This window comes from Cololabis saira, chromosome 4 (assembly GCF_033807715.1).
Source record: "Cololabis saira isolate AMF1-May2022 chromosome 4, fColSai1.1, whole genome shotgun sequence".
In the NCBI taxonomy this organism is placed as follows: Eukaryota; Metazoa; Chordata; class Actinopteri; order Beloniformes; family Belonidae; genus Cololabis; species Cololabis saira.
The window spans coordinates 25,132,766-25,150,580 of NC_084590.1; the positions used below are offsets into that span (position 1 = coordinate 25,132,766).

The following is a 17,815-nucleotide window of genomic DNA, read 5'->3' on the forward strand; positions in this document are numbered from 1 at the left end:
TGATCCTTCCACGCGCTACGTCCGCCTAGAGAAACCCCACACTGTCTGGTGAAAAGAACTCCTCAGGTTAAGAAGTCATTTATAAAAGAGTGTGTAGGATCCATACTAAAAGTGAACGTCCGCCCAAAAGCCGAAAATGGCGTGCGCACAAAAAAATCTGGATTTACGTGCACATGAATTCGCCTCATGAGACAGTCCTGTATATAATGAGTTTTATGTGCGCGCGTGAAACCTCTAAGGCTGATTTATGGTTCCGCGTTACACCAACGCCGTAGGTGCGCATTGATTTAACACGGAACCATAATTTAGGCTTTACATGCGCGCATAAAGGTTTCACGCGCCCGTAAAACTCATTATATATTTAAAAAAAATCTGAGTCCCTTTAGGGGCTCCAAAGAGTGGCCCGGCACTCATTTGTTATGTCCTCAGTCACTCTCCAGTTGTCGCGGTGGGTGACGAGGAGGTTCCCGGCACGGCGTTTCCTGCACCGCTGCTGCAGCACCAGCAGCACCAGAGAGTCCTGACTGACGCTGTGCTTCAAACACAGAGGGACACGATCAGCGCTATTATATTATAAGTCTGATATGTGATGACATTAAAAGTATGACATGAATCTGGCTTCATTTCACCACCTCACCGCCTGCGACGCCAGTTCCCCATATCTTCAAAATGTTCGTGCGCGAGGGTTAGGATTGGCGTAAAGATACACACATTTTTCGGTTAGTTTTTTTTTTTTAAATCCCAACCTTTGCGTAGAAGGTGGCGTGCGCATCTTTCAAGCCCTGTTTTGTGCGCAAGCAAGCTTTATAAATGAGGCCCCAGGACCAATGTTCCCTCTAAACTGCGCGCGTGCGCAATCGCGCACTGACGGTATATTCTCAGCGCACAAGAAAATCTATCCAGCCAGCGCCAAAGCAGGACTCTTCCTATGGCCAAAGCAGGACTCTCACATACTGTATAACATCTACACATCCCATTTTTCAGATTTTTGCCTTTTTTAAGTGGACCAAATTACTTATTTAAAAATAAAGCGTGCATATCTGATGTTGCTCACAGTAGTGCTCAGTTTGCTCAGGGAGCTTGTGTGTATGCCCAGATACATGAAAAATTAGAGGGAACATTGCCCAGGACTGTCACTTAGGTAGGAGCACTGGGTGATATAATGGGGGAAAAAATCGGGATAAAAATATATTTTAAAAAAAAAACTGTGTTTCTGCTCTCAGATTCACACTGTGCATAGAAATGTCCTGTTCTTCTCCTGTGTATTTGCAACTCACTCTTGGATCATTGTTCTTACAGCTCTTGCAAAATCACTCAACCACGAGAGCTACAGATATGATGTAGACTTCACTGCTTCCTTCATAGTGATTCCTAATGAGTATAACTGGTTTACTGGGTTCAGTAATAACACATAACCCATAACACTTGAAAACTGCATAAATATATTTTGGAGCACATAACTTCTCTGGCTTTGTAAGGTGTAGAGTAGAAATATCCCATATGAGCAAACTGCTTCATGCAATCCAATGCAACCATGAAGTGATTAGCCATCTTGAAATAAAGCTAAACTTCAGATTCACAGCGACACAGCAGCATTATGATGATAGATGTCCTTATTTGATTGGTTTGGATGATACCATTTTGCTTAACAAACCCAGATAGCCATCAATAGTCTAGCGTTGAAACTATAAATAAATATGAGTGCACCCGGAAGAAAGTGGTGACGTCATCATCTTGTATTCTGTTTGCCAAGTGATTTTAAAAGTGTTGTTTCAAAGAAATGAAAGAGTGTAAAGAAAGTCATTTTTTATATACTGTATCCTTGACCAAGGAAATGTGTTTGGAAGATGCTAATGGAGAGAATATTATCTCTCGACCACCAACAGCATTGCTTGTACTTAAAAATGTTTCTAAAACACCATACAAAAGCCTTTTTCTCATTCACTATCCATTTACCTTCATCTGGGTGTTGTCTTAACTTGACCATTAATCTAAAGTATTACTTCTATTAGAGCAAATCTCTTTGCTGAAGCATTTTTAACCATAGATGCACTCTTTGGTTAAGGAATAGTTAAAAGTTTTCACTCAGTGTGTGCAGCTATCAGAGCAACCTTATGAGAAGAAAATCTGAAACATAAAGAACAAGAGACTGTTCTGCTGAGTCCTTCAATACTATACCACATCTTAACATACTAAATACTTGTTTGCTGCTTCATTTAGTTTTAAAACATCATAGAATTGAACTTTTATAATTCAAACTTAAGCTCAAGATACAAGCTCAAAGATACACAGAACCAAGGTTGAACCGACCCATCTGCCATCACCGAAATCCTGTAGAGAACTTCTGATTAATTCAGTGCAGGAGATAACACAGCTCAGCTCAAAATTATTTTTCCCTGGGAAATTAGAATTAAATCATACCTCATGTCATCGATGATAGAAAAAAATAGAAAAAAGAATCATAGGCTTGCAGGTGCTGCAGTTGACTGGCATTCTACACGCACTGTATCACCAACAGACTTTTTTAGCACTTTATTCAATTATTTATCAGAAAGAGGTACACCCAAACATTAATAGTTCACGACAACACTACGATCCTCCCTCCAAAGTTGAGAAATTCAGCAAATAATTCATATATTAAACTCAGTTTGAACCCTGCCTTGACAATGGGACGCAGTGTATCCAAAGAACACATTTGTAACAAATAGTGTTACCCACACCAGATTCAAACTGTGGCGTTTTTGTACATCATTTAGTTCAAATGAAACTAATGTGATAACAACACACCAGAAATTACAATTGTACTTTTTTTCGACAGTACAGAAAGTCTTATGCTTGACCATGACGATGCCCAGCAGAGTTTTATGTTTGAGTCATGAAAGAGTTTTAAAAAGAGTTATAACTTTTTTTAGATCACAAGTAGGTGCAGATAAGAGTAATTAAATAGATGCAGCTAAATGCTACAAACTAAGACGATATTCAAGTGCAACTTGGGAAGTTAAAGGGGACAACAGTTCACAACAGAAAGTGCTCTTGGAACACCTTTTAACACCTTCTTGAATCATGTAAAGAAGGGATGACTCTGCTCTTGTGGCCTCTTGTGGTCACTGATTTACAATCAAGTTCACATAGGTAGAACCAAGACCACCTTGTACTTAAATGACAAAGACTTGTGTTTTATTCAAGCAGCCAGTGAAGCTCAGTGAACAGAGGTGTGCCTTCTGGGTTGCCTAAAGACCAGAGACGCTGGCACATGTTGCTCCTTGTGTAGTAGTTTGATCATACAAGCTTGGAATCAGTCTGGGAGGGCATTAATTGTGGTGGGATATAACCATGGCCTGTACTGGGAGTTGAGCTGTGTACTGAGTCAGGTACGTTCTTATTTTTTTTAATGTAGAGAGCAAAATGGCGTCCGTATTAATGGTGCCATCGGTGTAAACCGGAGTCAAGTTCTCTCGTCTGATTATGTCTGACCTGGCAATAAAGCTTTTCTGATTCTGATTCTGATTCTGAAAGCAGCACATCCGGGATAGCGAGGCAACATGGTCAGGGGAAAAAATGGTCATCAAACATCAAACAGCTCATCCAAAGAGAACAAGAAAAAAAAAGGTTATTTTGTGTAAAGCCGAGGACACACCAACCCGACGTTGCTCGCTGTCGGCCGACTGCTGTGTCGCCTCGCCTGTGTCGGGCTGGGTCAGGCTCAAAAAGAAGCACTAGACACACCGCAAAGACGACACCCACAGCCAACTAGCACGTACGTTCTGCGCATGCATGAGAGCTAATTCCCCTCCATACCAGCAGGCAGCGGTAGTCTGTATTCACTCAAAAAACAAGGGAAAAGCTCTGGGAAGCCGTAAACATAACAAATAGGCTTCATATCCACACCACATTTCCACACCACTCTCGCTACCACAATGCGTAAGAATAAAGAATCGGCACTGGCGTTGTCAGCTTGTGGAAGAAGAAAAGAGCTTTGCTTTCTTAGCTTTGCTTTCTTAGCTTTGCTTTCTTAGCTTAGCTTTCGTCACTTCCGTTTCTTCGCTACCTGAACAGCCAATCACAGAGTGAGCTGTTTGACCGACGGCCGACGCCGATTCGACATGTCGAATCGGCTGAAAAGCTGCCGACGGGCGGCCGACCTGTGGCGACGTGCGGGACACACCGGGGAAACTAGCCCGACAGACGCGCACCGACGCTCATTGATGGCCCGACGGCCGACAGTCGGCTTGGTGTGTCAGGGCCTTAAGGAAGTCCATGGCCTGTTTAGAGACTACTCGTTCTATAAATTCTGAATTCTTTGTTTAAATAATTATGCCAACAGTCTTATTACTTATATTTTGGCCAGTTCACTTAAAATAATACTCTAACACAGTCTTTAATATTATTTTGACAGCTTCTGAACGTTGATGAAAATCATGTAAATATTCAGTTCATGATTTGGAAATTAACTGAGTCAGCCAATTAGCAATATTTTGTAAGCTAAAATCCATTGTGTTCTATGTTAGCACCCAAGTCACATCCATTGGACAGTTTGGGTGTTAATCAAAATGTTTTAGTTTTTTCGACAAACTTGTTGCAGATTCACAATATCTGATAAACAGCATTTGACAGAATCATTTTTAAATAATATTTTGATGCCGTTCCAAACCTTAGACTGCGTCCATACAGATGATTTTTTTTAATTAGTTGTGTCACTGTATGTTCTGAGGAAAGTCGTATGAAAAAAAAAAAAAAAAAAAAAAAATATATATATATATATATATATATATATATATATATATATATATATATATATATATATATATATATATATATATATATATATATATATATATATATATATTTATTTTTATTTTTTTTAATCCCCAAAAATCTAAACATTCAAATAGTGAGCGGAACATCAATTGCCAGAGCAAGAGCTACAGCAAAACAAAAAATGGTGAAGAATAAAAAGGATTTGTGCAAGACTGTTATTTGTGACAGCTTTACCTTCTCCTTTGTGCCAGCCTGTGAGGTGTCGGGCCTGGTGCGGATGGTAAAGGGGGATGCAAGCCTCAGCAGGATTCCCTGGAATGACGGCTCCATCTTGGGTGAGACAATCTCGAAGCAATCCCGAAATGAGAGGTTTCTGTGAGGCTCAATGCGAGTCTGTTTCCTCAATCCTTCTCCAAGCTGCAGCAGCTCCATGTGCGGCCCCAGAACGAGATGAAACGGAAAGGCACGGCAAAACGTGGCCAGGCCAATGCGGAGATCACTTGGGTTAGTTGAAAGTGAGAGTGGGGGGTGCTTAGTGCTAACTGAAGTTGAATTTGGGAGGAAAGGGAGAGGGGGCAAACATGTCTCTTGGATTTGGAAGGAAAGGCAAACTGTGGGAACAGAGGTTTGAAAAGGGGATGGAGGGGATGGGGATGAAGAAGGGGATACACTGGGGGATGCAGTGGGAGTGGGGGTAGTGGAATCAAAGTCTGTATGTTCTGTATCTTCGTTAGGCAACAGTGGAGTAAGAGGTGGCACCACTTCCACCTCTACCTCTGAATGAAAAATCCTCCTGGCAACAGCTCTGATCAAACCTGGCATAACCAATCCGACAACAGGCGCAGGGTTGAAACAGTGAAGAACTAGCACCTTGCCTCGTCGATCTCTTTCTCGTTGATCTCCAACTTTGTCCAATTTTCTTCTGCCTTTCTCCTCCTCCCGGGGATCCTTGCACTGGAAGGACGGGCTCTCAGATGAGGCACGGCGCCCCGTGGAGGTGCGAATATGTTCTAAAATGGCATCAAAACCATTGAAGAAATCCTGAAGGTTGCCGCCTACAGCCCGAAGTACTCGCTCGTTTTCTTCAAAACACAGGCCAAAGAACTCTTCCCCAAAATGTTCTCGCAGCTCACAGAAGGGTACGCCTGTGAGGGGATACAAAACACCACCATCAGCAATGCAGTATGCAACACTAAACTCTGCACGCTGCACACAAAATGCACACACATTATTGACACTGATGCGTAAGTACACACTTTAAATGTTCACATCTGCAGAATGAAATGCCGTATCTCCAAAAAAATGTGGGTATTAATATTTTAATTTAGAAGACACAATGTCTTCACGGATTCTGCAGGGAAGCATTTTGGTTCACTTAATATTCACATCACCAGTTGTAAATATTTATGATATATCTCATATATATATATATATATATATATATATATATATATATATATATATATATATATATATGTATATATGTATATATATATATATATATATATATATATATATATATATATATATATACACATATATATATATATATATATATAATATATTTACGTATATTTTTTTACTGTTCAATCTGATACCTGCAGCTGCAACATTTTTTTTTTTGGCCAATATTTAAATTAAGCAAAAATGATTTAGAGCAAACAAACCATAGACTATCAGCTTCCAAAGCAATCAAATATCAAAGCCTTTAAAAAATAATTAACTTTGATAGGATTGTCACAACCATACTGAATAAATAACAAAAAACTGGATTAAAGGATTATAGAAAAATATGTCAGTTTACATTTGATATAAACTAAAAAAAATCTGTTTTATTTTCAGAATGAACGTACTTCATTTTCTCATCAAATACAGGTCTTGGAGACCATTAATTACCAGTAAAGATGATTTAACAGGACAAGACTTAAAGCATCAGCAGATCGCTGTTCTGTTCAGACCACATGATTTGGTGTCTTGAAATCGAGAGTTGATGTGTTGTTCATGTTACACAAGTAATGGGCAATGGAAGTTACTACACTACAGGATCTGACGGTCAGCCAACTGTTCTCCAAACCACATCTTGTCAATAAAACAAGTGAGAAATGAGCTCTAATCACCGACAAAACAGAATCCATTTTTTTAAAGTGGCCAGAGGGAAGAAAACAAGTAAAGGAATCCAGTAGATACAAAAATCAGAGTACAAAGAACCTGGCTAAGGAAAGAGACAGATAAGCAACAAAGATTGCCTGTGTCAGAAAGAAAGTTGAAGTTAAGAAAAAAAAAGTTTTCTAACGAAAAAGTAATTGCATACTCGATTCTGGTAGAGCGCGCATTGATAGGTTTTTGAGCTTATCACAAATCATGACTGAATGCCCACAGGCAACCACTCACCAAAAATACCTTCAACTTGTCTGCAAGCTCCGCGGCTGGCAAATCGTACTTAAGTTAGTGTGGTTTAAAATGACCAATGGCTTCCTCCATTTCTCCTTCTCGATACATTCCAGTTATTTCCAACTAGGCTAAAAATCCCAGGGCAGACCACTACTAAGCTGCAGGGGTTGTATGTGTCATCTGGGCCGGAAACAAGTCATTAGTAACAGAAAATGCCTGGACGAATGGAGAACCTGCTGCTAGTCAACTCTGCTTAATTCACGCAATGAAAGTTTGTTCCAGGCCCTGATTTACATTTTTTTTTTTACAAAATGCCACAATCATAAATAATTGTACAAACATGCAACTGCAATGAACATATTTAATTATTCTACTGAAAAGAAGAGAACCAAATAATACCACCCATGAACTGCTAAGCAACTGAAATGTGGGGGTTTGAACAACAGAATATTTTCAGCAAGAATAAAGTCTGCAACAACTTGATGAAAATCCCAGTACTTCACCCTCTCACCAAAAGAAGGAACTTGCAAAGACGAAGAAAAGAGCATTAGAAAAAGTCTACCTTGGGGCATTAAATTCCTGAACCAAATAGAAAATGAAAGATGACTTGAATATTAAAGTAAAAACTGATAGGGCTTCAGAGTTCAGTGAGTCTCTTTCTTGGAACAGCGTGAACCCATAGATCAACAGCAGATCTGCAGTTGTAACGGCAAAAATGATGAATGAGTGCATTTTGTTGTGGGAAGATTTTGTTCCTCAACTTGTCACTGGAATAATGGAGTTTCCAGAGTTACAAAGCGGAATCTGCAGTCCTCAATGCGGAACAGTGATCCTAAAACTCCAACCATGTCAGACAATGCTAGACTTAGGAGATACTCCTAGGAGTATTTCCTAAGTATTTGAGTAGTCATTTCATTATCTTGATATTAAACCCTTAGAAGATGTTTGGTTAATTTAGAAGAAATCCAAAGACAATCAATGAGGCTTGAAATATTAAGTAAGAAGCTTCATATACTAAAATAAATATTTGGTAGATATAGTGAAGGCTGAAATGAGGTCTGCTCTACAAATCACCGTTTTTCAGTTTGTTCAGTTCATGTCCACAAGTGTTGTTTTTCAGCTTCACCCAAATGCCACACCACAAGCATGGTTCAGGGTCAGTGCTGTCATTGGTTAATATCAATGTTGGCAGAGCATCATGTTTCCATAACAACTGGCCTGAAGCAAAGAGCTGAAAACCATTGTGACAGAACAACTATGCATTTTGACCCAGAGTTGGCTACTTTTTTGTATTTTTTATTTTATTTTTTTTGTACCACTCCAGACAAACTATACTCAAAAGTAGTGCTTCTTTTACAAACTGACATAGTTTGTAAATGAAGTGCAACTGCGGCTGGAACTGGCAGTTCGGTCGTAGCAGAGACGTTCTATAAACGAGACAGCCCACTAGGGTTGTGTTTCCTGTATCTGTGTCACGTGGGTTTCCCCACTGCCCCGCCCCTTTAGGAGACAGGAAGCAGGTCCTGAGTCTATTGAGTCCTATGGGAAAAGTGAACGTGAGCACAGATTATTACCAATTCCTTCGCCCCATAGTAACCTAATGGGACACATTTTTCAAAAGCCACAAACCTTTTGAACATTCTGACACCAAAATGGAAATTTTCAGACCGACAGATTAGGAGAAAATTAACTTTGTTTGAGACCTGTCTCTGTCTGAGCAACGCACTCTCGCGAGATTTGGCTCTCACAGCTCTCCTCAGAGTCGTCGGTCACTGCAGAACTGCCAAAGTCGTTTTCCCATCGGATAAAATGAAGTTTAAAACTAAAATAAACCTTGCTTCTTTGCTTAATAATACTGTTATTGTTATTATTGAAGTCTTTTTGGAAGGGAAAAAAAATATTAGACTGATCCGATGATCTTGTACTGGGTGGGCGGCCACGCCCACTTAGGAGACAGGAAGTGCATACCATTTCATACCATTGGCAGTAACGGTAATGCGCTATCTTCTGTATAGAGTATCTTTGGTCGTAGTTTGGTCGAACTGAGGTCATGGAGCTTTCACATTACATACGGACCGCACCAGAGTTCACTAATAGCTGTACCGAGACAACCTCCTCAAAGCAGTCTTGGTACAACTATTTCAATGCAGGTGCTGTGCTCACACTGACCCAAGTGACCCAAACTCATAGCCAGAGTTCCTCTGGGCTGGCATAAATAGCTCCAGTATGAAAACACCCATAAGGTGCAATTCCACCGGTGGGGGTTCCAGGTAGTTTTTCAGGGGCCGGATCTTTGATCCGTGTCTCCATTATCAGGAATAGCCCTAAAAAACAGGCCTTCAGGAACTTTTGCAGGGCAGAAAACGTTCCTGAGCCCTGAAGAGTATGAAATGTTGCTCTTGGCTCTTGGAAATTTCTATTAGACTGCTTAAATCTGACCCTGGAAACCTTCTTGAATGCTTTCCACTTGCACATCATATGACTGAATAAAGATGAACTCCAGACAATTTGACTTTAAAATCGTTCCAATCTTTCACACACTGATGGATCAGCAATTGTTTCTGTAAGATCATTGATGATGTCTCTCCTCTTTGGTGTTGTGTTAAAACAGTCCTGAAATCAAACTAACAAAACTTAGGCTTCAGTCAAAATTGCTTTGTGAACAGTCAATGCGGAGAATTTGATTAGCAGCACCTGACTGCTACTTATCCTCTTATATTTATGGAAACAGCAAGGGTGTACTTAGTTTTTTCATTCGGCAGTTGTTTAACAATTTTTAAAAAAATAAAAAATTGTTGACTGGGAGTATGAGCTCTTTGGCTAAGTAATGTGAGCTCTCATACAGCAATAACATACTTGAGGGGTAATTAAGAACAGTTTACATCAAAATGTACATTTGCAAGTAAAAAAAAGAGAGAAAGAGAGAAAGAAAAGAAAATAAATCTGGCAAACCTCACAGAACAGGAGGGTGAAGTGCAGTGATATTGTAACCCCAAGCTGTTTTCAATTCAGTTCAATTCAAAAATACTTTATCAATCCATGAATGCAAATTAATTAAATTACCTAATTAATGAATTATTTATCTATTAATTACTTTGCCCAAAGCAATTTAGGCTTTTAATGGAAATTTCAAGTAATTGAAACAACTTCCCAGGAAAAGTTGCGAGGTAAGTCCATGGTATGTCTCCTATAAGTCATTCTAAATGGCAACACAATGTACAACACATATGTCTTACTTCACTTCATATGTTTACCCAGTATTGTGGCCATATACTGAAGGATTTGTAGGACATCTTCTTCTGAACCAGAATTTTCTAGAAATGGGCACTTCTCGTCTGTCTTCTCTCTTCGTCTTTCATCAGTTCCAACTTCTTGACACCTGTCAAAATCACAAACCAAAAACACAAATTTATGACCAACTGTTACATCAGTAAAAATGGCAGCATTTTCTAGATCATTGAGATAACGTCGAACATATTCTTAGACACAGTATGAAAGATCTGTGAAAGAGCCAGAAGACTTATTATCATTTACGTCACAATACCTCAGTCCAAAGTTGTAGTTCTGCTCCGACATCTTTGTATCAGAATGCAGTTTTGTACCTGGTAGTGTTGTACATGGCTATCTGCTGTATACTTACTACTTTGACGTGAGCCAGACAAGAGTTGAAGGAGTATGTCTATGTTTGTAAGTCTGTCTGTTTCTCTGTGTGTCAGTGTGATACAATCAAGTAGGGAGAAGACGAGGTAAGAGGAATGAATAAGTGGGAGTCGGGAAACCAACCAGCAGGACAGATCAACAACAAGATGGCCGTACCTTATTTCTTGTTGTCTGTAGAATTGTAGAGTTCGCTGTAGAGCTTCCTGAACAGTCTGTGTCTGCAAAAAGGAGTGAAAATTTTAGGACAAGTCTGCAAGAGTGACTGATTTATTGCCCAATAAAGTTCCAGGACTATAAACAACGAACCCAACCATTCAGGAAACCTATACAGTTTTAGTTTGAAAAGAAATGATATACCCCTGTTGGCATTTTTCACATTTTATACCTAAGTCACCTTGGCATAAATAGGACTTTAGTTGATCAACTGAACAGGCTACTATTTATAGAGGGAAAATATATATATAATTGATACCTATAAAAGACAAACAGAAACTTAAGTATTCACCCCCAAAGTCAGCACTTTGAGTTCCCTTGTGCAACAACTGCAAGTCTCTTAGTGACATCTAGACACTGACTATGTTTACATGCAGTCAAAAGTCGGGTTAAGGTCAATATTCCGCTTACTGAAACATTCAGAATAATCTATGTTACGACCCCTCCATCCACTAGTTGTCCCTGCTTTTCTGCTGCTGTGTTTTTCCTTTGCAGGAAGCATGGTGGAGAGGTCGCCTGATTAGGTGATGACCCACACCTGGGCCCGTTGTGGGTCTCTATTTAAAAAGCTTCACTCCTGCTTGGCTCTCGCTCTCTCTCTGTTCTGGGGCCTGTACTACGAAGCAAGTTCAACATATCCAGGATATCTTTTCCTTATCCAGATTCACTAAGCGGGACAATTGCAATCACGCTAAGCGCTCACACGACGGCGGTTATCAACTCGGTATATCAACCCAGGTTTCTCCAATCTGGATATGAGCGCGTGCACATAAAAGGGGCGGTGTTTTCAGCGCATGACCAATCGCAAGCATGGAGAAGTCCGCTGTCAGAGCCGCTTATTTCAGTAGCGAAGAGCAAACAATAATTTTACGGAAATATGATGAGTATAGGCATATAATACAGGCAAAAAGCAACACAGTTGCAGCTGCAAAATGCAGGAAAGACAGCTGGCAAAAGATCGCTGACTGTATAAATGCGTAAATTCATAGGGATATAAACATATATTTGAATATTCTGGGAATCTTAATCTTAAACTGTAAACCATGATCAGCAATATTAAAATAATAAAAGGCTTGCAATATTTCAGTTGATTTGTAATGAATCCAGAATGTATGACATTTTTTTTGTTTTTGTGTTTGCATTACAGAAAATCACAATATTCTAATTTTCTGAGACAGTCTGTATATATTGGTTCTATAACTATTGTTGTTGACCGATAACTTGTGCTGATGCTGTACCAAAGAATTGGGTTTTTTTATTTATTTTATTTAATTTTTTATTTTTTCAGGAGGGGGGTGTTTAGTATTTTAAAGTGACTTCTCAGAATGTTCGAGGGACGAAATTGAAAATCCCTTTTTTGCTATCCCCTTACAAATGCATCTTCTTTTTCATTTCTTCTTGATTTATTTATTTAATTGGTATTAGTTTTGGATTGACTGTACATCGGATTTTGGGTGATGATTTGTTTTATTTATTCATTGATTGATTTATTTTTTATTTTCTCCTCCACCTCTTTTTTCTTTTTTTCCTTTTTTTTGGATCGTTCATACAGGTACTCATCAGGGAAAGCAAAGGGGTTTTGGTGGTCCCTGAATACGCGTTCTCTTCGGAGGGATCCTCTCAGGCTCCGCGCACCAAGCTCCACTGGATTCTCTTCGAAAGGGCATGTCATTTTCCAAGAGAGCTGATTGGTCAGTGGGCGGTGCTTTTACACCCGGCGATCTATATCTCGAACATAACCTGCTCCGGAGCAGGTTAGCTGTTCAGCATAAGTTACCATGGCGATGTGCCCCGCTAAGAAGTGAACCACCGTCGTAGTCCTGAAAACCCAGGGTTAAACCTGAAGTTACCTCGCTAACCCCAAATCCCGCTTCGTAGTACAGGCCCCTGGTCGGGCACGGCTGCTGCTGTTTGGATTTTGGTTGTTTTTTCCACACATTCATACATGCTCACACTACTGATTACTGACTTATCTTAGTTCATTATCTTTTGTTAATAAATTTCCTTTTTTTATACTGTCATCCTCGTCTCGTCTCCCTCCTTGTCGCTGCCTATGAGCCGGGCTGTGACATCTGTTACATGTGCGAGCAAACAGGGTTTTCCCTGTTTACATGGTAATTGTAATCATTTGGGATATCTTGCTCAAACCAGCGACGCACGGAGAACGTCATGACGCAATTCCCGTCATTTCCGCTTCTTCTTCCTGTATCCAAATCCAAAACAACAACCATTAACAGCAGCACGGCGGATAATGAACAGCCCAGTAGAAGTCGCCTTCTTTTGCGCTTTGGTGCTGGTACTGACCCACCAGGACTTAACACTATTCCTCGTCGCCTTCCTCATTAATGGAAGGCGAGAACGTGAAGAAATGGCAAATGGAGCCGGAGCTGTGCCATCCATATCCATGCTACCCGTTTCCACCAGAGCAGCCCGGACACTTTGAATTAAGGTGCACAGTCAGGAGTGGTGGGAACGGGTAGTAATGATGGAGTTCACCCACGCCGACTGGCGTGAGAATTTCCGGATGTCTTCCTGGACTCAAAAGACCAAGATTCCTTGCGAAAACAACATGCGCAGAAAACAAATTAATGTTCCTTTTGATGGGGATATCCCGTTAGGCGTATACATGACCAAATATTCGGGTTAGAAAAGCTGGAAAATGAGCAAATTCCGGTTATTCAAAGGGGTTATTGGTGTCAACATGGCCGTGCAAAACCGGGTTATTGCTAATATTCCGGTTAGAAAAGGGTTATTGACTGCATGTAAACGTAGTCAGTGATCTCTTGCATGACAGACGGGTTCTGCTCGTGGACAGCAATCTTTACCTCATCCCACAGATTCTAGACCTTTCCAAATCTTTTTAATTGATGCATTATAAACTATATGAAGGCTACTTTAGCAGTAGGCTTAGGGTCACTGTCATGCTGAAGGCTGAACCTCTGTCCTCGAAGATTAAAAGAGGTTTTCATTATGAATTGGCAGCTACTTAGCACCAACCATCACTTCTTCAACTCTGACCATTCCCAGGCCCTGGAACATGATACTGCCACCACCGTGCTTCAAAGTGTGAATGATATTCTTGGCCTCTTTTCCACAAAGTCTATCTTTATGGAGTTTTTCCATTAAAGTGGTCTTATAGAGAGCTTTGCAGCTGATATTTGTTATCTCGATGATAAATTCCCTTCCTGTCCTTTTCTTGGCAGTTTTGTCGTGGTGCCATTTTATTTCCATTTACTGATAATGGCCGGGTTTCCCAGATCCGACCTCTCTTAAGGACTTAAGAGAGGTTCAAAGAAGGTTTCACTTAAGAGAGAACCCTAAGATACGGGTGTTTCCCAGATGACTTCTTAACACCGTCCTTTAGTTTCGCTCTTTCAGAAGCTCTTTGGAGCAGCTGTCCGGTTCTGAAACCAAATCAATCGATGCCAGGCAAATCGATCACCGATCACTATCAGCGCATTTTCACACGCAGCGCTGCTACCTAACGCACTAATTCCCTGCTGCCTGTGCGTTATAATGAAAAATTAAGATGATAAATATAATTCAATGACCCTTTTTCATCCAAACGGTGCGTTACTCCGTTATTTCTGGCTACAGTGAGGCTTTTTTTCCCCACACGCAGAGACCGTGAGGAAACGTGGTGGGCGTGTGTGTGCGTTCAAAAACATGAGCCAAGAGAAGGCGAGTTTCGCAAATCGCAACGTGGAATTACAGCAATCCCTGGTTTTTCGCAGGGGTTATGTTCCAAAAAGAACCCGTGATAAGTGAAATTCTTTTTACAATTATAGAGGGCTTCTAATTGCGGAGATCAGCACCGCCTCGCACGTATTCCACTGCTCTTCTGAGACGCTGCATCCCGACTCGCGCTGCAGCGTCTTTTTATCCTAAACCCCGCGGTGCATGTGGGTTTTTTCAAGAGAAGAAAATAGTTATGGGTCGTTGTCTTCGCTCTTTTTTCTTCTGGGCAAAAAGATTCTTTAATATAAACCGACACCATTGATTATATTTGAGACTGTAATGAACGATTCATCAAAGGATTCCGTTCTTCAGCTGCTGCTTCCCTGTCATCACACATGTAGGTGCTCGGGCTCGGGCTCGGGCAGGAGGATCGGTGTCCCGGCTGCCTGGACAGCCCGGTCCGACACACGTCCAGGGGACTGAAGTGCTGACGCACGAATGCGTTCATATAAACAGTTCTGCTTCGCGCGCGGTGACGCGGTTGATTTGCAGCGAGAACATGCTGTATAGCAGCCAAATTATCAAATAAATGATATTCATGATGATCGTTTTATTTGTGCGTAATGCATAAAGCATATACAGGAACACACTTGTTATTCCTTATTTTTCTTTTTTTCCCCCCTTTGCTGTCACCAATAAATGCTAAACAATATAAATCTAAAGTATAAAATAGATCAAAATTTGTGCGGGGTGCATTGTTTTAATATGTCATTGCTTGGTGTGATATTGATTTGCCTGACGCGGCTGGATCTGTGAGTATTTGTTTACTAAGATGGTTGTAAAGACTGGGTCAGCAGCATCTTTCATTTCCTTCTTAATGAAAGAGATACTTAAGCTAAGAGCGACTCTGGGAAACGCGATTTTCTTTCACAGGCTCCTTAAGAAGGTTTGAAAGAAGTCTTTCGCTGTTAAGAACTACTTAACTGATCTGGGAAACCCGGCCAATGGTGTTAATGGTGCTCTTTAAGATGCTTTTGTTTTCATGTTTGTATAAACAATCTGCACTCTTTGAAAATGTGTTTCTCCTTAGCAGCACCACGACAGCACCTGACGAGCCATTGCTGTACCATGAGCTATCAATTACATTTTTCCCTGGTTCCTACGCAAAAGCTGCATGCTTTGAAAGAGGCCTACCCCCATGTACGGTTTCACTGGCTGGTACTAACCGTATCAACGAAGGATAAGTGGTGTTGTAGACTGTGGGAACTTTCAAAGAAGGTTGTTTATATACCAAGGTAATTTGACACTTTTGAAACATTTTATAGATTACACACAAGTGTAGTAATGTGGCAGTAATTGGCAGCACCATATTAGAATTTAGGTCTTCAAAGCAAAGGGTATTGACAATATTGCCCATTTTCCTTTCTTTTTTTTTTATTAATTCACTTCACCTTCAGAACTGGTGTTGCTAATGGTCCCAAATTATTTTCAGAAATGTGAGGGCAAAAATCTAAACCGTGCGACACCAAATTGTTACCTAAATATGCAAACACAAGTAATCAATACACAAATCTTGCAATTTACCAGATATATGTTTATATCTGCAGTTGTACACCAGTTGGTCCTTTGTTATAAAGATGGCGAAGAGGTCAAGTTTGGTACCACCACATATTTAAGTATCAATACCATCTTATAAAAATAAAATTGTTCCTGATATAATTTGGCCTACTTTACTTCACTGATATTAAATGAATGATTATGATTGAAATTAATTTGGGGCAGGGCTGCTCTCAGCACATCCCATACATCCCCATCCTTGCAGAACATGGGAACCGTATGGACTAATAACAATGTCAATATATCACCTACCAATTCCATTTTAACAGGCCCATTTCTCAGAGGACGTTTTGGCAAGTCACAGTGAACCACAAGTGTGAAGAAAATTAATAATTAATTCTATACACGCAGTAGATTTAGGAGATCCTGTTCATGTGACAAGAGCTTCACTTTTTGACTGTAACAAAGTTTTATCTGTTACAGGTCAAAATGGTTAATTTTAAAAATATTTTCTGTTAGGTGATTTTTCCGTCATATCCTCACATTTGAATATAATATTGCTCTCTACTCTGTCAAAGGTCTTCAGAAAAAAATAGGCTAAAACATCATTTCCAGATGACTGTAATATGCACACAGCTTGATTGTCAGCGTGTGCAGCTGGTATGTTTTGCGGTACTGACAGCCTAAGCTTGAGAAGGCGGGACCAATGTGATTATCTACGATAGGGCTAAAATGCACGGCTGTTGTGACAATACTGGAACACAGCGTGCCAGCTGGAGAGGTCATTCGGTGGCCTCCATCCACTCTGGACAGATACAGGAGAGAGTTGGTGTGTGCGCATTTGCGTGGGTGTGTGTAATAGAGGAAATGACAACGAGAGGAACCTGCGAATGCTGGGGATGTTGGGCAACAACACGGCACATTAAGAGATGAGACTCAGAGTGTGTGCAGCCAGAAAGCGTGTGTGTAGTGTTTCAGCAGATAATCTGAAAGTTGAAAATAGTTATTTTTAGGGATATCCCGATCCGATCACGTGATCAGAAATCGGGCCGATCACGTTGTTTCAGACTCGATCGAAATCGGACGTTGCATCCTGATCAGGGATCGGATATATATTTTATTCTCCTTATTTTGATCAGCACGTCAAACAAACTATGGAAAAAATACTAAACAACTGATGTATCAACAAGCAACGGCTCCATGTAATTTTGCGCGACAACGCTGCTAATATGAAGAAAGCTATGGGTGAAGTGGGGTGAGGAGTGTGAGCCTTGTCACGTAAAGTGAGTTCCATAAAATTGTTTATTTGTGGTGATCTGCGCATGCGCACAGCAGAGTTACAGCGGTGATTGAAAACCGAACAAAGCTGGCGTCTGTGACAACTTCCTCAGCTGAGCGTTCAGAAAAACGCAACAGCCTGTCTCGCGCATTCTAGCCGACTTTGCGTGTGCGAGGCCTTGCTTTGCAAAGTGAGTTTCCCCATTGAGGGAGAAATAAAGGACAATCTTATTTTATCTCAACGCAGCATGATGGACACCCTGGCGACCGCGAGGAAGAT

At 40.5% G+C, this 17,815-nt stretch overlaps 1 protein-coding gene across 1 annotated transcript in view; it reads right to left on the reverse strand.

The window, feature by feature from the left end:
* The window catches only part of gucy1a2 (guanylate cyclase 1, soluble, alpha 2), a 57,421-nt gene that overhangs the window by 31,183 nt on the left and 8,423 nt on the right, over positions 1–17,815 (reverse strand). Inside the window, exons 2-4 of the mRNA XM_061719253.1 lie at positions 10,966–11,027; positions 10,404–10,528; positions 4,993–5,903 (exon numbers count right to left, since the gene is read on the reverse strand). Of these exons, the coding sequence (XP_061575237.1) occupies positions 4,993–5,903; positions 10,404–10,528; positions 10,966–11,027 (1,098 nt within the window). The remainder of the gene's footprint in view (positions 1–4,992; positions 5,904–10,403; positions 10,529–10,965; positions 11,028–17,815) is intronic.